This window comes from Porites lutea, chromosome 7 (assembly GCF_958299795.1).
Source record: "Porites lutea chromosome 7, jaPorLute2.1, whole genome shotgun sequence".
In the NCBI taxonomy this organism is placed as follows: Eukaryota; Metazoa; Cnidaria; class Anthozoa; order Scleractinia; family Poritidae; genus Porites; species Porites lutea.
The window spans coordinates 18296812-18323828 of NC_133207.1; the positions used below are offsets into that span (position 1 = coordinate 18296812).

Sequence of the window (27017 nt, forward strand, 5' to 3'; positions counted from 1 at the left end):
TATAAAACAAAACACCTCAGGAATTTAACTGTGGTGGATATGAATGCTATTTGAAATCATAATCAAAATCATTACTATTATCAAACATTATTTTTCCATATTCTCTGAGGATAATAATGGGTGACAGTAGACCAGTGGTGGCACCAAGGCGGGGATTGCAGAAAATTACCTGATCGTCATTTTGCAACTATAACAAAACAACACATTGGTTATATGCCTTGCTCTTTTAATCACTGAATTAATTTTCCACAATCTGGCAACCCACTCAATAAAAAGTTGTTATTTAGTAAATACCTGTGGGATGATACTCTTGTACGGTTGTATGATCAAGATTATAAGTATGTGCCACCTTATAGGGTAGAGTTTTTAGACCTTTTTGGTGAGTTTCTAAAGAATTATTATTTGGTTAATACATGTATAAAGAATGATTATAGCTTTTTAGTCATTGTTGGGATGCTAATTAGTTATTTAAAGTAATTTTGTGATCAAATAAATTAATGTTGATCAGATAAAACAACCACTGGTGATGAAAGACTATAAAGACTGTATTTTGTGTCAGTAGAAGATTGAATTGGCTTACTTAATTGGTACTGAAGGCTAAAGCAAGAAATAGTTTTGGCTTCATTATTGTTTGTTGTGCATGTTGATCAATTGGCTCTCGCCTTTTTTCTTCTCTGATGGTAAACTAATAGGCCACTGCGAAAAATAACATAATATTCTGAAATAATATTGCTGTTTGTGTGGCTGCTCTCGAAAGTCGTACTTGGCATCCGAAGGAGTTTCGTTGTTATTCACAAGAAAAAAGAGAAAAACTTGAATCGTCAGATCTTTCCTTTATCTCCAAATAATCTTTAACTTTTCAGTTCTTCAGATAACAGTTCTTCAGATAACAGTTCTTCAGATAACAACTTAGTCTGCCTTACACGATACGGATGAGCGAAGGATTACATGGATTGTAAACCTAAATCACACATGTGATAAACAAGAACGTGGCGGCAACTGGCACGAGTCCTAAGCAAAATGGTAACAACCGCTGACCATGAATACTGAAAACTCCTTACTACAGCGCTGCTGCAGTAACAGTTTGGGCAGAGCTTAATGTAAACCTGACATTGGGCCTCACATTCACAATATCTTTTGACCTTTCCAAGAACTGCATGTGCAATGGCCTATTTCCAAAAATACCATAGTAATCTATAATCCATAATAATATTCTGGCCACTGCATATGCCAATTACATGAATTGACTCATTGTGTAGTTCCAGCAAATATCCATACTCCCCCCACAGAAGGGAGAATTTTTGGACATCCCTGGGAGGTGGGGGGTTCTCAAAGGCATAAAAATTTAAGTAAATGTATGAAGCTTGACTGGAATTTCGAGCGAGGTAGGGGGGTCTAAGAAAAAATCCTCTCCATGGGGGAGGTATGGATAATTTTTGTAACCACACATAGCATGAGCAAATGGCCCCAGGGGGTACTCCCTAGTAACAGGCTAATGCAGGAGCCCATAACTTAGAGTGAGCAACTCTCATTGACTGACTAGAATGGGGTTGCAACTTTCCTGGATTTTAGGGGTCAGAAAATTCAGGTAGGTAGGAATTTAAAAATGGGAAGATTCCTACTGCATAATAAAGTAGTTAGAAGTCTTTATATAAAGCTAGATGCATAAACAATAGGTAAGTTGGTATAGCGGAAAGTGTTCCAAAAGTGACTAAAATAAGGTCTACAATCGGCAACAAAACGGGCTATAATGGAGGAGGATTACTGAGAGGCCAGCGGCAAATACACAGCTAAAATATTAACGCGAGAAGCCCCCTTCCCCCCCGCCCCCCCACCCCCCACCGGAAATGCGTAACTATGTGTAGCGTACAAAAAACTAGCTAACCCTTAAACCGGCCTTGTTTGTATGTCGAAATTCACGTCAGAAGAATAGGAACCTTTAAAATCAGGATACTTTGCAAAACTGGATTCATTTAATTTAAGTTTAAGACTCGTTTAATGCGGCAGAGGCAGTGGATCGCAGTCGCGCGGCGTACTTCCCATGTCAACACGAAGCTGAGAAGGCCATGTTTTGCGAGTGCTGCTCAAAGGTTATCTAATGAATCAGTTATCGGTAAACAAAGAGGTAAAACACTTACGCTAAGGAAACGAACATTAAATGTTCTTGGCCAACAAGCTTGATTAATTACTGTAGTTGATTTCAATCCTTGAAACTGGCGCTGCGCGTGACGGCACGCGTGACATTTCTTCAAGACATTTCTGCCGTTTCCGGCCGCACAAGAATTGGCGCGAAAATTTAACCAATCAGCAGTCAGATTGTTTGCTATCCAGTCTCTTTCATCTAACGTGAAAACGAAGAAAACATGGCGGACGATCTCCCATTCAAAGCTGAATATGCCAAGTCAAATCGTTCCTCTTGCAAGCTTTGCAAGGATAATATCGCCAAAGATAGCCTCAGAGTAGCTAAGATGGTACAGGTAAGGTTATCTCTTTGAAGTCTTAGCCGATTTTCTGGATTAACGCTGAACTTAAGTTGGATGAAATTCCTCATGTTGATTTCCCTTGCCAGGCTTCGAAAATTAGAATGGCTTTGTTTCTTTTAGACTCTAAATACACGCCCTCTTTGTTACTTTGCAGTCTCCCCACTTTGATGGCAAGGTAAGGAATATTTTCAGCGTTGTTTAAATGATTTCATACAACAACTTCTTTTTCTGGTAACAGATGATTAGAGATCATCTCTGATCATCTGATGTGCAATGTTGCATATTTTGTAAACTTATAATTAAAACTTTTTGTTATGGAAATTTTCAGCTGTCCACTGCACTTTAACCATTAGAAACCGTTACCTTCAACGCCAGCGTGTGTCTTTCGTTGAGAAAATGTTAAATATTAATGCTTAAACTTCGATTCTTGAGTGTTAGAACCCGAAAAATCTTTTTTAAAAACAATATTAGGGACCATTCATTATTTATTCCAGGGGGTGGGCTGGCAAGAATGAGGAGTGGGCCACGTCAAATTCAGGACAGTCAGAAGGGGGGGGGGGGGTCATCAATAAATCTGCGCACAAAGAGGGGAGTGCTACCTGATTTTTTATTTTTGTTTTATTTTCAAGCAAATACTTTCAGTGCTCTTGGGACTAACGGTACATGGTTTGCAAGCCTCCTAAAGGCCAACAGTTCATAACTGGCAGTTTAAAGCTAATAAAGAAAACAGTCACAATTTCTACAAAAATTCGTAGAAATTGTGACTGTTTTCTTAATGATATGTTCCAATACCACATTCAGAGGTCTTCCTCATTAGTTTTGGTCCCCGAGGAGTTCCCGCAACTGCAATGATCAACAACAAGGTCAAGCTCGCAGTCACTTATAATGTTATTTCGACAGAATTACTAGAAGACAATACTTGTTGCTCTTGCCTGGAAATGTTTGCATTGATTTCTAAGCTTGTTTGAAAGAAACATGAGCGATAATTCCTCGGATTTTACCGTTCTTTTTATCTTGCCTTTTAGTGAAAGTTTTAAATGAAATAAATCCTTTTTTTACCTTAATCTGCTGGATTTCACCAGTGTGAAATATAGTGTTCCAGTTAATCTAATTTTTTTTTTTTTTGGGGGGGGGGGAGGGGAAGAGGCCAGCCAGTTTTTAAAATCACATTTAGAGGGGTGATTCCTTTTTCAGTTTTCCTTGGAAGGGGTCAAAACGTTTTGTTGTGCTTTCTGATGGATCTTACCAGCCCCCTCCCCCCCCACCCTGGCAGCATAAATAATGAATGGTCCCTTATTTTAATCCATCTGTTGGAATGCTCTAATTCTGCATGTATCAATGTACCCCCCCCCCCTCCCCCTCAGGGTAGAGTGTGGGAGAAAGGTTAGGATTTGATCCAGAAGTAAAAATTTCGGCTATTTTCAGATTCCCAACTGGTTTCACTTCAGCTGCTTCTTTAGAAAGAATAATGTGAAAACCTTCACAGACATTGGAGGCTTTGATTCCCTCCGTTGGGACGACCAGGAAAAGGTTAAGGGAAAAGTAGGAGGTGGAGGATCCAAGGGGAGTGAAGCTGCTGCTGCTGCTAGTAATGGGGTGTCAGATGATTTGCAGGTAGAATATGCCAAGTCAAAGCGAAGCAAATGCAAAAACTGTAAAGAACAGATTGACAAGGTGAGGCCATGTTCTAGTTACATGTATTTAATGTAATGCAAGTTCCAGTTATTAGTGGTGGATACAGGAGGGTCTGAGGAATTCAGACTAGCTCAATTGGTTAGAGGGCTGCTCCGGTATCACAGAGGGGTTCAAATCCCAGCAAGCCTGAATTTTTTCAGGCTTTCTTTTCACAAGTGGGTAAGTTGCATTTTTAACTGTGGTGATTTTCCTTTACATTGATAACAAAGCTAACGATAAAATCCTATTTACAATTTATAAATTTCACTTAAAAAAACTGTTCAGTCAAAGCCCTATTTACAATTCCTTTCGATAAAAAAAACCACTTAATTTTAATTGAAAAAATTCATTCCATTAAAAATATATATATTCTGAAAAAAAATTCAATTAAAAAACGGTTCATTTCAACTAAACTAAAGTAATGAGCTCAAGCCATTATCACACACTCTTGGGTTGCGTTTAAGCGGCAGTCAGCAATGACAATTAATGTTCAGTTACATGTATTTTCAGGGAGAGCTTCGTCTTGCAAAAATAATGGAACCTGATGCAGAGTCCAATGCCCCGGCAGGAGTCCCCATTCCATGGTGGCATCATGTAGAATGCTTTATTGAGAACCGCGAGTCACTGGGAGTTGAAAGCTCCGTAACAGCCGAGTCATTTACTGGCTTTAGTAATCTAAAGAAAGAAGATAAAGACTTGTTGAAGAGTAAGCTTGGGTCTGGAAGAGGGAAAAAAGGGAAGGGAGGCAAGAGGAAAGCACCAGCAGTGGATGAAACAGATGCAAAAAGGACAAAGACAGTCATAGCAGAAGAAGATGAGATTCAAAAGCAGCTCAAGGTTCGTTTGGAATTGTTGGTTGCCTACATGTTGGTTGCCTTATGTGTGGCGTTCTTTCTTGGCAGCGGAGGCACGAGGAATTTTTGCAATCTTCTTTTGCCTCTACCCCCCAAAAACACAACAATGATAGCAGTAAATGGCTAATCCCATCATCTAAATGTACATTGTATGCAGACTACAGTTTCAGGGGGTGCTAATGGGCTTGAATGTCTGCAAATTTGGTGTTACAGTTAAACCTCTCCACAACGGCCACCTTGACGACAAGAGAAAGTGGCCATTATAAAGAGATGGCCATAGTAGAGAAGTTTAAACAAGAGTTAATGTATGGTTTAATTGTCTCCTGTGACAAATAAAGTGGCTGCTGTAGAGAGGTGGCTATTGCAAAGAGGTGGTCGTTAGAAGAGGTTCAACTGTATAACTGTAAAATATTAATAATACCGGTAAGTACAATTTGGCTATACCCTATGAAAGTTAGCCACCTTTTTGGTATACACAGTTTATATAAATAAAAAATTGGGGGTAAAATATTTTCTGGAAGGAATGACAACTTTATATGTATGTTTTCATTGATTTTTCATTTTGTCTTTAGTTTAAATTTATTTTTCCTTAATTTTTTCCTTAATTATTTTTGGGTGTGTTACATGTAATAAGCAAAACTGAATTTCAAAGACAGGAAAATAATATTAAACCATGACTTATGTAACAAATAATAGTTCTTGTAAGTCCTAATTTCTTTACAGAATATTTTACAAGTGTAGGTTCATTTTTTATCCTTCTGCTGCCCGACTAATATACCTGTACGTGTAGGAAAGTTGTGGTTGTTTGGTCAAATACATAAAGACCTCTAGATTAATACACTGTTTCTTTTTTATCAGGAACAAAGTAAACTGTTGTGGAAAGTGAGGGATGATTTACAAAAGAACTGTTCCCTACCAGAATTGAGAGATATGCTGGAAGACAATGGGCTGAGTTCACAAGGTGGAGAGAGTTCTGTAAGTTATTATTTGCAACTACATAGAGTGGTTTTCGTTTGAGTGTCGTAAAACCAAAACCAAAGTAATTACTCTGGCCAATCACATAGGACACAGACAATACATTGAACCAATCAAAACTCGAAGTAATTACATGTGGCTGACGCAAAGCGCGGGAAAATGCATGCGAGCGCGTCACAATTGGCTTTGGTTTTACTTCTGATTGGATGAAAAGGTGGCGCGAATCTTTTAAGCCAATCGCATCGTGTAGAAAGTGCAAAACCAATTACTTTTCGACACTCAAATGAAAACCGCTCTAATAGGGGATGTACTGGTACATTTTGAGAAGTACAGCTGTAGTTGTTGAATTAACAGTGATCATTTCTAAAATTATGTATATCATGATGGTTGACGCAAGCCTTGCTGCAGGGTGACCCGAAAACACTGACCCCCAGGGCTGTGCTCTAACAGAGCCCGGTGGCCCCTGGCACCCAACTATTGCTCTTGGGCAACCAGAAAAACTCAAATTTTTCATACAAATCATATGCTGGGCACCCTAGATTTTACAGGTTCAGAGCGCTGGGCACCCTTCAATTTTCCTTAGAGCACAGCCTTGCCCTCAGTCCATGGACCCCCCTACAGACCAGGTCCACCGACCATTTTACGGACCGGTCCATGGACCCGTCAAAAAAAAGACAACAATAAAAATGACAGTTAGATAATTGCCTCCTTCACTGTGGTGATGAAAGGAGGACCTGCGTACTTCAAAAAAAGAACAATAACTTAGCTAACTTGTGTATTCGCTGCCGGCCTCTGATTGCCTCTGCCAACCCAACATTTTTCCCCAAGTGAGACGGCGGATAACATTAACACCCTCCAAGATCTCCATAATTCTTCAGATGATATGAAAGCCAAATTCCATAATTAACATTATTAATGAATGAGGCTGAGTATCTTAAGAAGAATAATAATTATGGAGATCGAGGAGGGTGTTATCCGTCGATGCAGTAGGTTAAGGCGGATAACACCCTCTGAGATCTCCTTGATTCTTAATAAGATACGAAAGCCGAATTCAATAATTGTTTTATTATCCATTCAAAATAATTCCTATTTTAAAAACAATAGCTAAAACGTGCTTACCTCCATCAATGTTAAGTTTATCTTCAATAGTGCACATTTAATGTTATTCAGCTCCACAAATATTCTCCAAATAGCAGATGTCACCCTTCGAGTTATCTTCTTGCTCTTCTTGCCATGTTTTTAGCTATTATTTCGCCTAGTTCTTACTCTTGAAATGAGTGAAATGTCCGCCATGTTTGTCTTCACAACCAAAACAACTCAACCTTGTCCCCAGGTCTTCTCCGTTAATGGTAAATTAAACTGCAAGGAAGCTGCACTTTTGATGTCATCAGTTGATTAATCACAAAATTCTTCCAAATTTGGTCATTGGTAGCTGGTTATCGTGAATTATGGGTGTGCTTTTAGCCAGTCAGAATCAGGGAAATATTTTGAATGAATAATAATATTGTTTTATTGTTGATTCAAAATAATTATTCAATAATTATTCCTAGTTTAAAACAAGCTAAAACATGCACACCTCCATTGATTTTAAGTTAATTAAGTTGATTTTAATTCTCCAGATAGCAGATGTCATCCATTGAGTTGTATAATTGCTGTTCTTGCTATATTTTAAGCCACTAGTTCACCTATTTCTTCCTCCCGAAACAATTTTGTACTCACTACCTTAACAACTCAAACTCATCCCCAGGTCTTCTCGGTTAACTGTCCAGTTATCTGGCCATTATGCTGTAAAACTGACATCATTTTTCACATATTGCAAGCTTCTTCCAAATTTGGTCAACAGTAGCTGGTTATGATGAATATTATACTTGGGATTTTTGTCAATCAGGGACAGAAATATTTTGAATGAATAATAAACTGTATTATTTAGGAACCTTATTGATTAAAAGTGAAATTCTCATTATGATAGGAATGGTCTAGCAGGCCAGTTCTGACAAAACACTGTATTCATGTATTGTGTATGTCCTTGAATTCATGTTCAGTTTACTTTTAGGGACACTGCTGCAGACCATTATATTTGCTAGTTCTGACCATGTGGGCTGAACTTCTGCAGGAACTGTAATCAAATAGTATTTAAAGGAGCTGTGTCACGGCAGTCCAGTTCATTTTGTTTCATTTTGCCAATTACTCGCCCTCAATCGCTATGGAACTAACGAGTAAGCAAAGAATTTGCATGTAAATGACAAAATCAGAGATCCGAGACAAACAAATATGTCTCCTGAGCATTAATTTTGAAATTGTAAGCAGCAGGGATCAACTTTGAAAAACTGTTAGGCTGAACAGTTAAAAAACCCTAATTTCAATCTGTTTCAATCTTCTTCACTTTTGCCCATCCGCATCTGTTGTTTCTGTTATGTTATTCAAACCTTCCTTTAAAGGTTTAAGCGGTTATTTTTATGTTTCTATTAATTTAACGGGCATTTTGTAATTTCCTAATTTGGCTGAATTCGTGACACAGCTCCTTTAAGGTGAATTAATGACAGTTTTGTTTGGTTTTTAAGTTGCTTGACAGATGCTCTGATGGAATGACTTTTGGAAGACTGCTGCCTTGTGAGGAATGTAAAGGTGGTCAGCTAGTGTATAGGTTGGTAAAACATAGTCTTAAAGAGAGTGAAAAACCAGTTCATGTACAGCTGTAGTCCTGATGTACGTGTGCAATCAATTAAGTAAACAAAAAATTGATATATTAAGCAGTCTGTCAAAGTGACAATAACTGTTTCATGAAGAGTTTAAGGCTTAATCAGGTACCTCCAGGTCGAACTATCCTTTTCTCGCTGCGTCCAAGTACCTACTAAAATGTTCTTTTGCTCCAGGTTTCTTTTTACAATGTCCTTGAATCTTGGCCTAGTCCGTCCTTGATTTCTCTTTCCATCATGCAACTGGTAATACAACAGCTGCCTGGGAATCCTGGCAAAGTCCATCCTCTCTACATGGCCGAGCCATCTCAGGTTCATGTGAATTAAAATATCAGTCATAGGTGGAATGCCAGCATTCTCCAGAATCACTCTGTTTGGATAATGTTCATTATCTCCCTTAGATGGCACATCATGTAGGCATGTGCCTTCTTCACTTGTAACTGGTTTATGGTCCTAGTCTCTGCACCGTAGAGGAGTGTACTGAGCACAACAGCGCAATATCAACAATTGATAACACTTGATAAAATTGATGAAATCCATAAAATTGATAGCTTTAACAAGGAAAAAAGTTGTGACCATCGATTTCTGGTTTTTATCGATTGCACTTGTCAGGATGCAGTATAAAAAGGTTTATGTTTAAGATGGTAGTCTCCACTTGAGCCTGATATTGCAGGTATAATATCCTGAATTCTTTTGTGGAATCAGTTTTGGAGGACATGAGTTTTGAATGACGCTTTTTGAGGGATCCTCTTGGGTGAAAAAAGCAAACAACAATAAGAAAAAAGTATAAGTGAAGAGGTTCCAGGAGAAAAGCCCAAAGTGACCTCTGATCTAATGTTAGATTCTCCTTGAAAATAACTGCTCATTTTCTTGTGAAACATGGAGAGAATTCAATTTACTGATTGTTATTATTAAGGGAAATTCAATTACTAATTTTGCTTTAATTGTGTTCATACATGTAGAACGGAAGGTTATTGCTGTACAGGCAATTTAACAGCTTGGACAAAGTGTACTTTTGTCACTAAGCAGCCCAAGCGCACTCAGTGGAAAATTTCTGATGATTTGAAAGATGGATCAGAATTTTTGTAAGTGCACCAGTGAGAAATTTTCTCTAAGTACACTGTACCCTTCTTTTGCTAGGGTCACTGTGTTAATGATTATACTGTATGCTGTTTTCCCGATGATTTTAAATAAATGTGCAGTATTTATATTTTTGTTTTAGGAAGAATTTTAAGTGCAAGAAAAAAGAGAGAGTTTTTCCAAAAGTGTCTGCTGTGGCCTCAGTATCATCCAAGGTTGTCAAATCAGAAGCTGTTAGTTCAAGGTATGTGATCAGTGTCCATAATTTGTAATAATAAACCTTCCTATGGCAGTATGATTTGTTGCTCTATGAAATCCAGTGGTTTAAGCTGAAATCTGTAGTTTACAAAGAAAATAGAATTCTGTTGCAGCACTTGGGCTTTAGTAGAAATTAAAATCCTCACACCAACATTCTGTACTTATATTCCCTAGTGTAGCTGTTACATGTTGTTCAATGTAATTTGTACCTGTCCTGGGCAGGGTACCTGGAACAGTGGTCTCTGCCATCCCTCCTTACTAAACACACACAGTTCCCCATAATTTATGTTCATGTCTCAGGCCTAGTTTACAAGGAGGGAGGGTCACCCCGGTGTAAGGGTTACCCTAGCAAGAGGGTAACCCTTGCACTCGCACATTTCTTCTTTTTTTACATGACGTGTTTACAAGGCAGGTACATGTAGGGTTACCCTAGCACTAGAATAACCCTACCTGAGTGCTAGGGTTACCCTAGTAAGACGGTTAACCTACCTGTTTCCCTACCTGCCTTGTAAACGTTGCGCTAGGGATAACTCACCTACCTGGGACAACTTTCCCCCATCATGCTTGACCAGTAATCTTGACAACGTGAACAGAATATTGTTACATGGATTCAATTTCTGAGCCAAATAATAAACATCTGAACAATATAACTGTAAGGTATTTTCTGTGCATGATGATAATATTTTCCTGTTTTTTTTTTTGTGAATTTAACATGTTTCCCATTGAGAACTTCATGTTTTATTTCAAATCTTGGACGATGCAAGAATGTCATGCATGACAAAACACGACAGCAACGTTGGTAAAGTTGACCCAGGTGATAGGGTAACCCTACCTGTGAAATTTGCTTGGGGTAACCCTAGCACAAGGGTAACCCTCTCTCCTTGTAAACAGGTCCTTATGTTAAAATCTAGAACATTGTTTAAAAATCAACACATCATCATGGAGGATCATATTCCCACACAGAAGGGATTAGAAATTCAACCGCTATTAATATTGACCGATAGATCGGCCGACACTACCTACAGTGAACAAGATCCTTAAAATTTTGTCTGTTCGATTGTGGTTGGTTGTGGGTATAAAATTTTCTTAGGTAATGTATCTCAACTGAGTTTTCTTTGTGTTTTCTTATTTTGGATATATGTCCTGTTTGTATCATATTATTTTTCAAACTTTCCATTTAGGGCTGCACCAATTTCAGCTGCTGCCTCTCCAAACAAGCCTCTTTCTGACATGAAATTTGCTATAATTGGGAGACTACAGCAGAGCAAGGTTATGTGCATTTCGTTTAATTTTTAATACCACTCGAACACTGTTACTGCTGTTATTTCTTGTTTGGTCTTTTCTCTTCTTTTCTTTTCTTTTTGCTGAACAATGAAACTCAGTGTGCTAAATGCTCAGCAACAGTACAATGAGATAATTTTGTGACTTGTTATTTCCTGTTGCCTTAATGCGTGTTAACATTATTATGTCTAAACCTACTGTTTAGGATGCAATTTCAACAGTGATACAGGATCTGGGAGGATCAGTAGTTGAGAAGGTCAATGCTTCTGTCGACTGTTGTATCAGTTCTCAAGGTATATACAATCATGTAATACGTTGCACCAGACATTACCAATAATTGTGATTTTACTCATAAGAGTGTTTGAAGAAAAGTTGTTCTGGGAAAGAGAGTCACCCTCCCAGCCGAGTCAACTTAAGCAAGCGTTTATATCGGAAAAAAGGTGACTTCTTTGCGCAAGCCAAGAGCTGATAACTGTTCGCGCATGCTCTAATTGTCTGTTCTCAACCGAGGTTACAACCGAGGTGACCCGCCTAGGTGAGCTAAAGTGTTTATATGAAGAAGAGTTGGCCCAGGTGGTTACCCTAACACCAGCTAGGCAGGTCACCCCTCTATCAGAGCCAACTGTCTCTCATGTAAAGGGTTCGCAAAGTTTTGTAAGGAAATTTAGGAAAAGTTGGCTGGCCCATGGTAGCTCAGGTATGCTAGGGACTCTTTTACCCAAGACAAGCTCTCTCTAGTAACCGGTCGTTTCGATACAAAGGCGTTTCGATACAAGTCATTTCGATACAAATTCAAGAAGTGAAATTGCACAAAAATTTCGACTTTGTATCGAAATGACCGGTAACCCTTTCTCCATATAAACGGGACCTGAGACAATTCACATGAATTTTAATAGCACAAACAGTTTGCAAGAGTTGCTGTTGGCAGTTTATTGTAATTGTTAGTAATGTGTGCTCATTTTTACCCCAAAATGCTCTCTTTTTCTTTTGCTAGCTGAAGTAGATAAGAAAAGCAAAAAAATGCGGGATGCTGAGAAGTTTGATGTTCCGGTTGTTAGTGAAGATTACTTGGATGCTGTTAAAAAGGGTGGGGCTATCCTGATGATCTCACAGCATAGTATTTCCTCATGGGGAAGCAAGAAGGTTGGTTTCAAGACTTGTTTAGTTTGTGTGTGCTGTGTATGTGTGAATTTAGACTTGCCACAAGTCTTCCTCATGAGTTGCACCGCAGAAAAAGCCGTAGAACGAGCCGGCCAGTATTTTTAGGCCTTGAAGTGGCCGAGGGAGCAACAAAGTCACCATATGAAATAAAACGAAGGACTTTTTTGGAAGTGTACTCTAGTGACAAGTGTGTATTGCACATGGTTTTGTGTAAGCGAATGATCGTTTATTTTCAGCCGGTAGTAGCATGCTTTTTTCCACCTGCAATACATGTGCACGTTTGGCTTTCATGTACGTTGTCTGCGCATGATATCCTGAAGTGCGACCATGCAAATAAGCAGTTCTTTCCTAGTACCACCTTTCCTGTCACCCACTTGTGTGTTCCTGCGAGGCTTGCTTAACTTACCAACCGAAATGAAGAGCATGCTGCAAGCTAAATCATCATCTGAGTGTAATGTGTAATGCTTTCTCCAGGGTACCAGTGTAGTGGATGCACCAGTCCCTCCATCAGTTGGAAAATCAAAGCTAACCAAACGTTCATCCGAAGGAGGTAATTATCAGCATTTGAATAAAAATATAAAATAATCGGCCAAGTAAAGTGCCGAGTGGCAGGAAAAATTTTTTGCCAAATTTTACTTTTGCGGATCGCCCATTTTTTAGTTTTGCGGGAACTTAATAGATTATTGTGACTCGAAACCGTTCCACATCCATTCGAAAGGCTGAATGAACGGCAAGTGAACTGATAGGAAACGGATAGACAAGCCACTTAAAACGGTTACCGTGAACGCTTAACTGCTGCAGAAAAGTTTTGAACAGTTGAAGTCTAACGTCTGAACAGCTGAAGAAAATGTTTGAATGGATATTGTCGAACCAGCAACAACTGCTGCTTTATTTTTTCTTGCTAGGGATTAATTTTTTTCCAATTTTCAGAAAGTCATGCACTCGAAATGCAAGTGAAACAGCACACTACAATGTAAAATTCAGTGCCACTTTATCACTATCACATCGTCTGACTCACATACCCTAGTGTTGCTGAATGCTGATCTTAGGCTGGTTTTAGAATACAGTACATGTAGTTAATTACAAGAGTACTCCATTCAGCTCCGCCCGGGGACTACTCTCTGTTTCATCCTGTATATGCTGCGGGAAGTGTGTTTGAGTCTGTGTACGAAATCCTATAGGGTGATCATTCAAATGAAAGCTACTGAGCAGTTCTTTTCTGTAGTGTTGTTTATTATGTTGTACAAGGTGATTCTAACTTTTTTAGTCCGAGCATGAAATTTTGAGCGACCATTCAAATAAAAGCTACCGAGCAGTAGGGATGGTTCTTAAGGGCATGAACAGTATATTATGTTGACTGATTCTCTCCTATACATTGAGAGGATGTTGCAGGTTATTTACAGTCTGCGACACAGTTGTTCTTTGTGTCGTCAAGTAACGCGCCTCCCCATGAGGAGTTTTGCTTGACGACACAAAGAACGGCTCTGTATCAGACTATTCTATCATCCTTAGCCCTGTATACTTATTGATGATCTTTTCCAGGTCCTACAAAGAAGATGAAGGTCGCTGTAAAGGGAGGGGCAGCTGTGGACCCTGAGTCAGGTACCAGTGCATCAGTGGAATTCTTGAGGAAGAAGCGTCGCAACTCTTTTAAACCTCTATTTCACTAAGCCTCTCTATGTCGCAGCTCTTTTGTTTTATGGCCAGATCTTATCGTCATCTTTATTTGTTTTATTGTTTTCTCATCTAGTCCTGTGAGGCCTTGTGAGAGTGGAAATTTATCCCGCTTTACGCTGGCCAATCACAGGACGGGAGTGAGATCCAGTGAATCAAACAGATCTTCAAGCATATACATGTATCCGCGCCAAGCGAGGGATTTTCGCGATAAAACGTCTGTTAGCAAATCACAGTTGTGGCCTTGAGTACTTTTCTTGACCGGGTGGGAAAGTGGCAAGATACTTTTCAACCAATCATTGCATAGCGTAGCGTGTTATAGTAATCGACACTTAATTATTAAAAACTGCTCTTCTTTCACTTTGTCAGAGATGGAAGATTCTTGTCACGTGCTGGAGGAAAATGGAGATGTTTACAGCGCTACTCTTGGTTTGGTTGATATCGTGAGAGGCACAAACTCTTATTACAAACTGCAACTTCTAAAAGAAGACAAAGCTCATAGGTGAGGTCCACGCACAACTTTCCTTTTTAATACCGTTGCAGTATTACTTTCACACCATTCCACTAATACAATGTAATTACAGTGCATGGAACGTATGAGCATGTGTAACAAGTTTGTTGGCTGTGAGCTGTTTGTGTTTCGTTGGTTAAAAGGTAAAAGTAAAGGCTCCTTATTTAACTTCAGTAGTACAGTAACATCTGACTGACAAACCTGATAACGATTGTGAGCTCATGTACACTCCCCCTTCCCCTCCCTCCCTCTCTCTCTCTCTTTCTCCATGAGTGCTCCGTTTTAACATAGTTGGTAGAGGAGACTGGTTAGGAAACCCGACAAACAACAAAGTTGAAAACAATGGTGCTGTAAGTTATTTTGGAAGCTCCCTGACTGGGCACAATCCTTTGTTTTCTGTTCACAAATAGTTGACTGAATAAATTAATGCAATGTTTCTGTACGTTGGTCAATAACTTCAAAATGATAGGAAAGCTATTGAACGTTGTGAACGGTCAGGTCCAAAAAAGCTAACAAAAACCTATAACAAAGGGTTTCCCAACCATTCCACTTAAATTAACTATGATCTCACTGAGAAACCTGATAACGATTGTGAGCTCATTTACCCTCCCTCCCCTCCCCTCCCTCCCTCTCTCTCTCAATGAGTGTTCCGTTTTAAGGGTCTTTAAACCAACTTAAAGTAAGAAGTCGAAAGAAGGATTTGAGGTCACACCTGGAAATCGAACTCCAAACCTCTCACACAGAAGGCCGCGTACTAACCAAATGTGCAAATCCTTAAAGTGATTTTCGTATGACCTTGAAATGAAAACGCGCAAACAAAACAGAAACAACAAACGAACGGAAATAGAGCGATTTGATTGGTTTATCGAACGGATAAAAAAGCGCGTGGTTTTTCGTTGGTAAAGCGAACGCTCGGGGGGAAAAACTTCATGCCCAAGAACTTTCTAGAAATTAACCGATACTTCGCTTTGACGTCATACTGTAACACGATTGGCCAATCGAACAATGCCTTCTCCATATTAGGGTTTTCTTTGGCGGGAAAACGAAGAGGCCATGTTTTGATCTCTTCATTCGTTAGCAGATAAAACAAATAACGAACACTTACCGAAACCATTTTTCAAGATCGTACGAAAATCGCTCTATTCCTTAAGATGTTTCCATTCTACTCATCGTCTAAAGCCAAGGGAAATTTTCGCACATTTGTGCGACTTCGACTTCATTTTATAGAAACTTGAAAAATAGACATGTAAACGTACCATAAACCAGTGACCTTTATTGTTTGTTTTCTTGTTTAGTTATTACATTTTCCGTTCGTGGGGAAGAGTTGGGACCACCATTGGCGGAAGCAAGCTGGAGGTATAAAGTGCTTCAGATGACGTCATGTCCACCATTGGCGGCCATGTTGGTGCCCCAAACTAATCCTTGGGGAGCTGAACCTTTTTTCTCATGTAAAAACTCTGTGGTCGTTGCCATCGGTGTTTCTTAAGCTCGTTATTAAAGATATTAAATTTGGCGAGAGCACGGTAAAAGCCTTCAATGATTGGCAGATGAAACAAACTTGGACACACTAACGAGTATTTTTCAACATCGAAAACAACTGTAAACATTTCCAAACACTACACTTTTGAAAACTGCCCTGCTTTCTCTGGAGAGAAAAAAAATGATGACTATACGCGTCATAAGCTTTTTTTACTTCAAATGAATGTAAGAAATACAATAATTTTTTTTTCGCTTTTTGTTTGCTTACAGCGATGTGGTCCTAAGAAGTCAGCCATTGAGAAGTTTATGGAGTTATATGGCGAGAAAACTGGTATCGTCAACATGTGATGTTTCTTCCTGTTTGCCATTGTGCCATTGCCTTGTCTTGACTTGTCAGCCCGTATGTAGCAGCGCATAAAGACCTAGGCTGTAGGACTCTAGGGTTATCACCACATGATTCCGAATTAGATCGTAGACACATCCAAATTACTTCGTTTACGGTTTACGACTTTATCCGTCTCCATAAACACGCACAGAAAAATGGAAATTGGCAAATATCTAGCCGTCTTGACCTCACACTTGGTCAATGATGGATATATATTGGATCCCCGCCCCCCCCCCTCCCTTCCCCCCGCTAAATTGATCATTATGTTTTTGCGACCACCATGTCCCGTTACTAGCAACTTGTTTCTTTACCCCACCAAACTGGCACTGTTCCTTTATTAAAACCCCACTTTAACCAAACTACGCAGTGCACATTGCTTGTCATTTAGGAGTGACTCTTAAATCGTAAACGAAGTTCTGTTGGAAATGTTGCATTCTTTTTTAGAACTGATAGTTTTTTTTTTCTCTCATGTTTGCCTGATTTATTTACAGGAAACAGCTGGTTAAACAGAAAGAACTTTGTGAAACATCCAAACAAGTTCTATCCGCTGGAAATAGATTACGGCCAAGACGAAGAGGAGTTGAAGACCACAATTGCACCAGGCAGCAAATCGCTTCTTTCCGCTCCCATTCAAGAACTGATCAAAATGATATTTGATGTAGAGTCCATGAAGAAAACACTCGTGGAATTTGAAGTGAGCCTCTTTCTTGTACAGTATCTCTCGGTAACTTATATAGGGGAGAAAGTCTTAAAGTAACAGGCTTTTCAGATAAAAGATGTTTTCTCTTTTTTTTGTTAGATCGACTTAAAGAAAATGCCCTTAGGAAAGCTAACAAAACGGCAGATAGAAAGTGCATATGCTGTACTTGGAGAAGCACAGAAGGTTAGCGATTAACAGAAATAATTAATCTGGTTTAAGCTTCAATGTATTTAGCACTTTAACACGTAAGTATAATATCTGAAGACACTACTGGATGCCGGACCGCGGGCCACTTCCGAGTTCCAAAAACCCTGACTTTCAAAATAAGACCAAATGCACAACCTTTCTTGTGAAAATGAGCCTTATTTGCGTGAGAATGAAAAATCATTTCCATATCAAAAGCTGAGCACTTAACCTCGTTTTGATACAGATGCCCGGGGAAACTCGGAAATGGCCAATTCTACGTGATCATCCGAGCTTGACGATAGCCTAACTGTTTGCAGGGCAAAGGTAGCACCTTCGTTCTTAGTTGTTTGAAACTTAGTGTTGGTCTGGCTCCGAGAATCGAACCCTTGACCGCCCGCTTAGCCGACTACGCTCCGCTCTACGGACTAAGGTTAACCGGACGCGGTTAGCCGTTAGCCGTTAACCTTTAGCCGAAACTTTAAGGTCGACAATGCTTGAGAATCTCCTCTGTTCTTCCAATGGTTTGGCAGGGTAATAAACGTGAACTTCTACTGAAACATTCAGAATAAAGTGGCAGGTACGCTCTTTTTAGAAATACATTTGTCCACTGTCTAGTGCAAATGTAATCTGACAAGGAAAGGCTCCGTGAACGAAGCGGATCGTGAGATATTGGGGTAAAATTAGACTTGCCACAAGTCGACCTCGCGACTTTCACAGCTGTTAAGATGTAAAGCGAGCGAGGAGAACTTTTTGGGCCGCATAGCGGCCTAGCGAGCTCAGCACAAAGTCGCGAGTTTCACAGCAGAAAAGTAGTGGGCCATGTTAAATAGGAAGAGTGGCTCTTATGAAATGTGAAATGATTGTATACATGTAATGTTTCGTTTTGTTGTATTTATTAGTAGAAGTATTTTCCTTTTCCTCTTTTCATGTTTCGCAAAGTTTTTCTTTCTTGTAGTTTTATTAATTAACCTGTACAACGTTAACCGATATTTTCCAAGCAAATGAGGCCCTGTCCACACGCATCAGCTACAATGGAGGACAAAAATCCTTGGGACGGTTATTGAAAACCTTCCTTCCATATCCTTAAATATCAAATATGCTGATTTAGCGTCATATGCACTTCTGTAACAATTTGGATCCCGCGAATGGCCCTCCCCTTCCCTCCCCATTCCTAACAATGTTGGGATAAACAAACACTTGTAGTATCCTGACTTTTTAATATCCTGATTTGTATGGACGGAGCCAAAACGTTGTATCCAAATGAAACTCTTTCTAACTTTTTTTGCTTGTTCTATTGCAGCTCATTTCAGATGGTGGAAGCTCTAATTCCATTCTTGATGCGTCCAACAGATTTTACACACTTATCCCACACGACTTTGGAATGAAAAAGCCTCCAATGTTGGACAACTTGGAGCTGATTCAGGTGATCCACACGTCTAGAATTAAGAAGTGGGATGAATTAGTGGGATTCCGGATTTCTTGAGCTGTATTTCGGATTCCACTGCAAAATTTTTCTCCATTCCGGATTCCGGGTTCCCTTACATGGGTACAATTCGTAACACGACTACATTACAATAGACCTTTTTCACAAAAACTGCCATCTTTGCACGCGCTAAAGGACTGATGGGAAAAAAGCATTGTCACGTGGTTTCTCAGGGGCCAAACAAATGATAAAAGCTGGCAATGCAAGAAATCGCGGTTGAGTTTGTTCACTCTAGACAACAGAAAATAAAGAACTTTTGATAATAAAGACGATAATGGCAAATTATGGGTAGAAGTAAACATCGTTACTTCTGTGGATGCTATGGCGACCGGTCTAGCGACCGTAGATGTCCTCACAGCAAACAATAATGACGTAAATCTTGTCGAAACTCGAAATGTATTTTTTGCTAGACTATTAAATCATCGTCTTGTTTTGATAGCATAAACAAACCCAACCGCGATTTCTTGCATTGGCAGCTTTAATCATTTGTTTGCCCTCTGAGAAACCACGTGACATTGCTTTATGCCCATAAGGGCTGAGTTGCTCAAAGCATGGTTAGCTTTAACCCTTGGTTAAGCAGTATCAAAACCAATACGTTGTCAAGGTATTAAACGCTGGTTAACGCTAACCATGCTTCGAGCAACTGGGCCCAGTTTTTTAGCGCGTGCAAAGATGCGGATGTCGTGAATAAGGTCTATTACATGTCATCACCGGTATCCGACATATGTTTTCGACAGAGTAGCAACGAAAGTGCTTATCTAATTGCATTCGAACAACTGTAGTATCTGTCTTCTAGCATCCGTATGGAGCGTTTTAACTCACGTGACCAGCATCTATGCAAATTTATTGCAACAAAAGAAAGCCTTTACATTAGAAAAGAGTTTAACTCCCTCAGGACTGGTTTGGAACACCAACATGGCCGCCGTGACGTCATGTGAAAACGCTCTATTTGCTTTGTTCTTTACCAGACCGTATTTACTTTCGAATCTGTATAAATAAAGTGATTATTTTCGCATAAAAACGTTATAGTAAAGTTTGAACGAAATCTTTACACAGCGGTCACCCTGTATTTAACGGTCACCTGTCCATTTCCCTAGGGTAACCGTTAGTATACAGGTTTGATTGTAACTCTTGTTTTAAAATTTCGTTTAAGGCTAAAGTTGGTATGTTGGACAACTTGCTCGATATCGAAGTAGCGTACAGCTTGTTGAAGAGCGGAGAGGAAGATCTGGCTAAGGATCCTTTGGACGTTAATTACGAAAAACTAAATACTGATTTGGAGGTAAATAAATAATGGTTTTTGTTTTTCATTCGAAAGTGTTTTTTTTCCCAGATTCTGATGTTTGTTTTTATTAATTTAAGGTTCTTTGCAAAGACTCCAAGGAATTTTCAATGATCGAGCAGTACGTGAAAAACACACACGCTGAAACGCATACTCAGTACGAGCTGGAAGTGCTAGAGGTAAGCGAGGTTGATTTCCGTCCCTTGTTTCTTTTACAGTGGAGAGTTACAGTTACTTTCATTCAAGCGTCTATAATTTATTTTTGGCTGGGATTTAGCTGCTGTCAGTATGATCAGGGTGTACTGTCAACGAAACTGTCCGCAAGAGGGAATTTGTGTTACCGAAAATACCTCCTTACATTTGAAGAGCATTTATGTAACCCCGCCTATGACAGACTCAAGTCCAAAAATCTCGATACTCCTATACGAATTTTCCTTGTCTAAATTGAGGAATACAAGCCCGTTGTCTTTCTTTCTCGCGTCCAGGTTTTCAAGGTGAACCGTCACGGAGAAGGCGATCGATTTCAGCCATTCAGAGAGCTTCACAATCGCCGCTTGTTATGGCATGGATCCCGCACTACAAACTACGCTGGCATCTTGTCTCAAGGGCTCAGGATCGCGCCGCCGGAAGCCCCAGTGGTAAGCAGTGTTACAGTGTTTATGGAGCTCAAGTCCACCACTGATTTCTGACAAAATAGAGAACAAAATGCATTATCAACGACAATTTCTTTAGATTTACTGTTAATGTCTTTCTTCGACAGACAGGTTACATGTTTGGAAAAGGCGTTTACTTTGCAGGTATGTTTCAAATTTTAAATTTTGCGTAAGGGTAGGTTTCTTCTACCTGCCTTCTATCTTCACAAGTGTGTCACGGACGCTCCGAGAAAGGCTCAGTTAAAGAAGGAAACTGCAGAGCGTATCTATTGCAGAAGGGGGAGAACATGAAGGTGGAAGTCTGTAACCAACGCTCGGTTGATCTTCTCGCCCTTTGTGCTTCCACTTATCTCATTCAGCGGATATAGTGCTGTGATGACCGTGACTAGGGACCTTAAGATCTGACGGCGGCGGCAGCGAAAACATCGCTAAATAGTGACTTTGCGTTTTTTAAATCTCCATGGCGATTTTTCCAAGTGACACTCACTTTTCTTGTTAAATGTAGGGGAACACTCCTTAAGTTGAATTCCTAAGAAACATATACAGTTAACTCCCTTTAAAGCGGACTCTGTAGGGACCTCGAGCTAGTGTCCTCAGTCATTAGCGAGAGTCCGTAATAGCGGGAGTTTACTTTAGTCAAACGTCTGTAACTGATTTTTGCCTGGGATTTAGCAGCTGTCCGTATTATAGGGTTGTCCGTTATAGCGGGGTGTCCGCAAGGCGAAAGTTGACTGTATAAGTTCAAAAAAGAGAAAGAGGATTTCCTTGTGACATATTAACGTTCTCCCTGAAAGGTAAAATTCGGCATTTTCACTTAGATTTCGTGCATTGATGGCAAAGACGTGTACTGAAAAAGTGTGCTGAACGTGCAAAATTGTTGTTTTGCTTATTAGACCTTTTGCCTTTTGATGTTGTTGTTTCCTTTGCCGTCGTCAGATCTTGTTCAAGTCGCAAGCGTGTTCATGACAATTACGCGACTAAAGAGCATCTTAGAAAATCATAATATGTCAGAAACTATCGAAGGTTTTGCTTCAGCTCATTAAATTTATTGACAGTTTTAGGTTTTACTTCCGCGAAATAAAATCTTTGAGTAAAAAAGTTCGTATTGTACTAACCTCTCCATCAACATTCGTTTTGCAGATATGGTGTCCAAGGTAGGCGTGGCAAATGAATGTTTAACTTTCAATTTCTCTTTAACCTTCATGTATCAAATTCTTATTGGCTAGTTATGAGAATCCTTTTTCACTATAGTTATCTGTTCTTTCAATTTCTTTTCAGTCTGCTAATTACTGTCGTACCACACCATCTGATAATATTGGACTGATGATTCTGTGTGAAGTCGCCTTAGGAAACATGTAAGTGTTACGTATTCCGCACAATCTTTGCGCATCTTCAAGCGCGCTCATTTTGATCAAAGTGGTGGGCTGGGTCGAAAGCGCCCGCGCAAGCACTTGTGGGGTTGGTTGGGGGATTTGAACGCCAAGACGGAAAAGGCGTTAGCTCTTATTGATCGAACACTTAAAAAATGCGGCCGTTAACAGTTGTCAGGGTTCATTTGTGGTTCTTCCGGTTTTTTTGGAAACAGGTGAATCCAATCCTTTTTGCCAATTTCTTCTTTTTCTGTCTCTGTAGGCATGAGTTGACTGCAGCTAGTTACATAGCAAAACCACCAAAAGGAAAACACAGTGTCAAAGGTATTGTTTTGAAGGTTAAGTTATTATAGATCATGTGTATATTGAAGTTGACGTCATCATCACACGTCACTTGTGCTAAAAGTCATATTATGGTGACATTATGGTAACATGGTAAAGTCAAAGGTAAACATAATTGTAACATTATAGATGTCAAGGGCAACATTGTTGCATTGTGGATCAATGTCAGAAAACTTTTGTGGAAGTAAGACGTCACTTTTTAGACGTTCCTAATAGAGACCTTCAGATGATAACACCAGGACGAGTTATTCTCAATACTAAGTAATACGCGCGCGTGAACCAGCGTCATTTTGGCGGGAAAACGTGATAGCCGTAGTCATTTTACTGCGGCTTTAGCGAGAATGTCGTAGTGACAGAAACGAGTCAACAGATGTTAGTAGTTTTATAATTTTTGCGATCGCGAGAGGGTCTTTGAGAACACGCGAAAAAAATTAAGTCAAATCTCGTCCTCGGTGTCGTCTCGGCTCGTCGGCGTCCTCAAATCTAAAGGTCTCCATTATCGGGCTATCAAAACCGCATGTAGCCCCAGACCAACCTCATGCTGAACTTTAGGGTTATAAAATATTATTGTGCCGCAGGGTGTGGAAGAACCGGCCCCGATCCCACCGCTGACATCACACTAGAAGACGGGACAATCGTCCCAGTTGGCAAAGGAACTAGCACTAGTGTTGCAAATACCAGTCTACTTTATAACGAGTATCCTTTGGCACTTAACTACTCTTAGACCTCTTAGATTTATTTCATATTTTTTCTCTTATTGTTGTCGAGTAGTGACAGGGGGACAAGAACTTTCGCAAGATGCTGGGAAAAGAAGAAGAAGCACTTTGTTTTACTTCCCATCGCTCTCTGTACACACCCAATGTTTTGTTTTATCTTTTTCCTTTTGTTTACAGCCATAGTCATTCTCTCTCTCTCTCTCTTGTCGGTTTTAAATCTCTTAAACGTCATATTCCTTTTTTACTTAGCTTGTTGAAGCCCCTGTTGATGGTTCGTACTGTCTAACCGAAATATTACGCCGTAAAATAGCCCTATCTAGTTGCCCAATCAGCCTTGCATTTGGCTCTAGCTCACGAGTCTAGAAATGAAACACGAACGCTTAACTAACAGCTGCCTGCTGAGCGGTTTTACATGACGTCACGTCCGCCATATTGTTGTTCCAACACAATGAAACGATGGCCATGTTGGGAGTTGAACCTTTTTCCCATGTTGAATCTTTTCTTTCGTTCTGATAAATTGGCATAGCTTCTTGTCACGTGAATGGAAACGCTCTGCTGTGCTGTGCAAGATGGCTCTAACTCTTGAGTCAGTGAGCGAAATCAGCTGAAATTCTTAAGTGTCACTAATTAAATCAAAGCCATTGATAGGAACATATTCAAGTGAATGTTTCTGAGAATACTCCTGAGGTACTGTTTTTATCTCATTATCTTTTCAGTCTGTTAAAAATATCGCACAGCACAAATTTTCAGAACTGTATTTTTTGTCGAGATGATTGGCCTAAGTGAATTAACCAACGGAAAGACTGAAGTTATGAATATATGAAAATCATATATGTGAACTGTAGGGTAAAAAATTATATGAAAGTAGATCATCGAAGTTATAGACGCAACTTTTGCAGTTGCGAAAAGAAAGCTTGAAAAAAATTTAGGCTACGGCCGGAGTCTACGGAAAAGTAACGCGAACTTCCATCTTGAATGTTTTTGTCAAGTTGATATGTTCCTTAACTTAACACCAGATACATTGTCTATGATGTTGCTCAAATCAACATCAAATACCTTCTTAAGATGGATTTCAAATACAAATACAGTTGGTGATCTTGAAGTGTCTCCCATCATCGTAGAAAAAAGGATGCCCGATGCAAGCAGGAGCTTGAAAGGAAATTCTCCTTATTATAATTCTTTAAAAAAAATTATTGCGTAGGTTTCTTTTAGATTACTCTGTTGTTGTTAGTCGATTCAGGAAAGGACAGAGCCCTTTTCTTGTGACCTTGAAAAGGTAACGCGAGGAATAAAAGAATACATAACTTGAGAGAAACTATTTGATTCGTTCGGAAAACGGAGATTAAGGACTTTATTGGTTGTGTGAAAACCGCAAACGCGTGCGGTTTTTGATTGGTTTAGGAGACAGAATGCCCGCCTTTGACTGGTTTAACGAAGACGATATAACCCTTTCCGGCTGTTGATTGGTTGAGCAAAGAAAGGACAAACGCGTCTGTATGATGTCTGATTTGTTTAGTGATCTGATCTATCCTAGAACTATGGATAATAAGAAACACTGAATAATCCAATTAAATTTAAATTTTGTATCCTATCAGTCAAGTAGCTTCTCTCCGTGACTTCTCTAGCTTCTTAGCAAGCAGGCCCTTTCCATGTTACGAATATATTTGTCACGGGAAGGTGTGCAAAGCTTTCAACTTCTAGTGGATGAATCAGATTATGAATCAAGGTCATGAAAAACGCACTAGTACTATTGTTCTTAACTTCACGTGACATGAACTTTCAGCTGTAGGAAAAGTATAATGATTTAGCAAAACAAGTTTTATTGCCTGTAGGAGTTATTGTTATTGTTATTTCAAGTGCCAGCTTGAATTCATGGTGTGAATTCAACGGTTAAAAAATAAAATGTTTTACTGGAGAAAAAAAGAAAAAGATTTTTACGGTTTCCTTTTCACTGCTAGAAAAAAAGAATAAACTGTTAAAGGAGCGTTCTCTTTTGTCTCTGACTTGTTTTGTGACTATATCACCACACTGCTCCAAAAATGTATCTGCAATAGATTTTGTATCTTCCGGGCACCAAAATCTGGTTTCTATACTATACGGAAACAACAATTCAACAATCTTAGCGTTGGCAGAGACATAAGGGGCTGAGAAATTGTCCATTTTGAGTAGCGCGTGGGACTTGGTTGATTTTATGTCAAATTGCATTGTGGAGTTGTTTTGGGGGGACGCGTTTTGATCCATTTTAATGTGCAACCTCGCAGTGAGGATAGTCTTCGTCACTTCCACATTGCCACACGTCTTGTTTACTCCCAAACTTTGCATAATTGTTTTCAATTTCTCTTGTTTATTACAGTTTTCACATGAGAAAGCGAAAAGAATGCGGATGCCAAATTTGGGGGGGGGGGGGGGGGTAAACTAGGTGCATTGTGAGAAATGTGAAAGTGGCGAAGGAGGCTACTGTGAAAAACAACATAACATTCTTTGTATTGGTGCCTTTGTGAGTAGTATTACACGAACTGCGCCTTGCCATGAGAAGTTTGCATACTAAGCGGATTTAAATGCGAAAGCAGTAGTGCTAACGTTAGCTAAATTACAGTTAAGCTCCTGTTTCGTGGGGTCTAGACGCCTGCCTCCCATTTAATTGAGAACAAATCTGCGTTCTAGTGCAAGGGACATACACGTACGCTGAATAGGCTAATTTCGAATTTTAAAAATTCAGACTTGGCTCTAAGGCTGATTTGTAACAAACAAAAGAAATACCTTGAGATTAAAGCATAAGTAATTCTTCAAAGCTGGTCTGTTCCATTTGCTTTCTACCAAAGGAAACCGCAATACATGTACTTACTCTAAAGCAAAGCTAAGCCTGCGCACCAAAGGGGTTCGAAGGCTGATTCTTACAAAACAAAAGAAATAGCTTTAGATTAAAGTGTAAGTAAATTTTTACTTTTTGTTTTATTCCCCTCAGCCTCGAAGCCAATTTTTCAAGACTGCTCTGTTCCATTTGCTGTTCTAACAAAGGAAACCGCAATAGTTACTCCATTTAAGGCAAAGCTAAGCCTGTGCACAGAAGAGTTTCGTTGTGGTGTTTTAACGTCGCCAAAACAGTCTCAAGGTGCAATTAGACACGGCACCGACCCAATCAAACGCACAGCCTCAAATAGAGCCTTTCACGGTCTTTTAACTTTTCACTGGGACCAATTAGGGAATATTCGTCAACACGGCTGGAAAGAACGCCTTAAAATCAGTAAAGTTGACAAATTTGAAAATGATTGGAACTATATCTTCGCTTGCTTTGGACATATCTCTCTCAAACGTGGCTAGTTTACTAATGCTAAGGCGCTTTTTTTAGCGGTGTCAACGGATTTTCACCAAACGACCCCCATCAAAACTTTAAAAAAATGTGGAAGGCTCTGTTGTCAATTTATTTTAAGGTTGGTTTCCATTACCCATATAATATCCGCGACCAATCAGATCGCTGGACTCAGCTTTTTATCATCGGCGGTCGCATCTTACTGTCTTATCTTTGATCTTCAGTTACTCAATAAATTTTTATTTTTGTTCTCTCTTGAATTTGAGTTTAAAGTTGAGGGGAAAATAATAGCCGACCAAGCTACTGCACTGAATGTAAAATTCCAAGAAAAAATTCTGAAAATAGACACAACAGTAGAATCACATGACGCAACTTTGACCTTCATTATGTTCCGTCAAGACTAAAGAGAAGTCCTGGGATGATACCAAGAAAGGCCGTAACCGTTTCCATTGCTCCTTTACAGT

General features: G+C 39.5%; 1 protein-coding gene across 1 annotated transcript; it reads left to right on the forward strand.

The window, feature by feature from the left end:
* The first annotated feature begins 2345 nt into the window (after window positions 1-2345).
* On the forward strand, window positions 2346-25187 carry LOC140942935 (poly [ADP-ribose] polymerase 1-like). Its single transcript, XM_073391954.1, has 28 exons — window positions 2346-2477; window positions 2638-2658; window positions 3909-4157; window positions 4668-4994; window positions 5870-5986; window positions 8548-8630; window positions 9645-9767; window positions 9905-10006; window positions 11202-11289; window positions 11507-11594; window positions 12296-12444; window positions 12937-13012; window positions 14005-14064; window positions 14506-14638; window positions 15943-16003; window positions 16397-16457; window positions 17003-17205; window positions 17311-17394; window positions 18698-18820; window positions 20034-20162; window positions 20243-20341; window positions 20648-20800; window positions 20923-20959; window positions 21956-21969; window positions 22094-22170; window positions 22448-22509; window positions 23106-23223; window positions 24260-25187. Exons 1-28 carry the CDS (start codon window positions 2364-2366, stop codon window positions 24336-24338), a joined length of 3030 nt encoding a protein of 1009 aa, XP_073248055.1. The 5' UTR covers window positions 2346-2363; the 3' UTR covers window positions 24339-25187.
* Window positions 25188-27017: the final 1830 nt, after the last annotated feature.

Coding starts and splice junctions, on each gene's coding strand:
- LOC140942935 (XM_073391954.1), top strand. CDS start 2,364: ATGGCGGACGATCTCCCATTCAAAGCTGAATATGCCAAGTCAAATCGT. Junction 5,987..8,547: donor CACAAGGTGGAGAGAGTTCT/GTAAGTTATTAT, acceptor TTGGTTTTTAAG/TTGCTTGACAGATGCTCTGA. Junction 17,206..17,310: donor AAACACTCGTGGAATTTGAA/GTGAGCCTCTTT, acceptor TTTTTTTGTTAG/ATCGACTTAAAGAAAATGCC.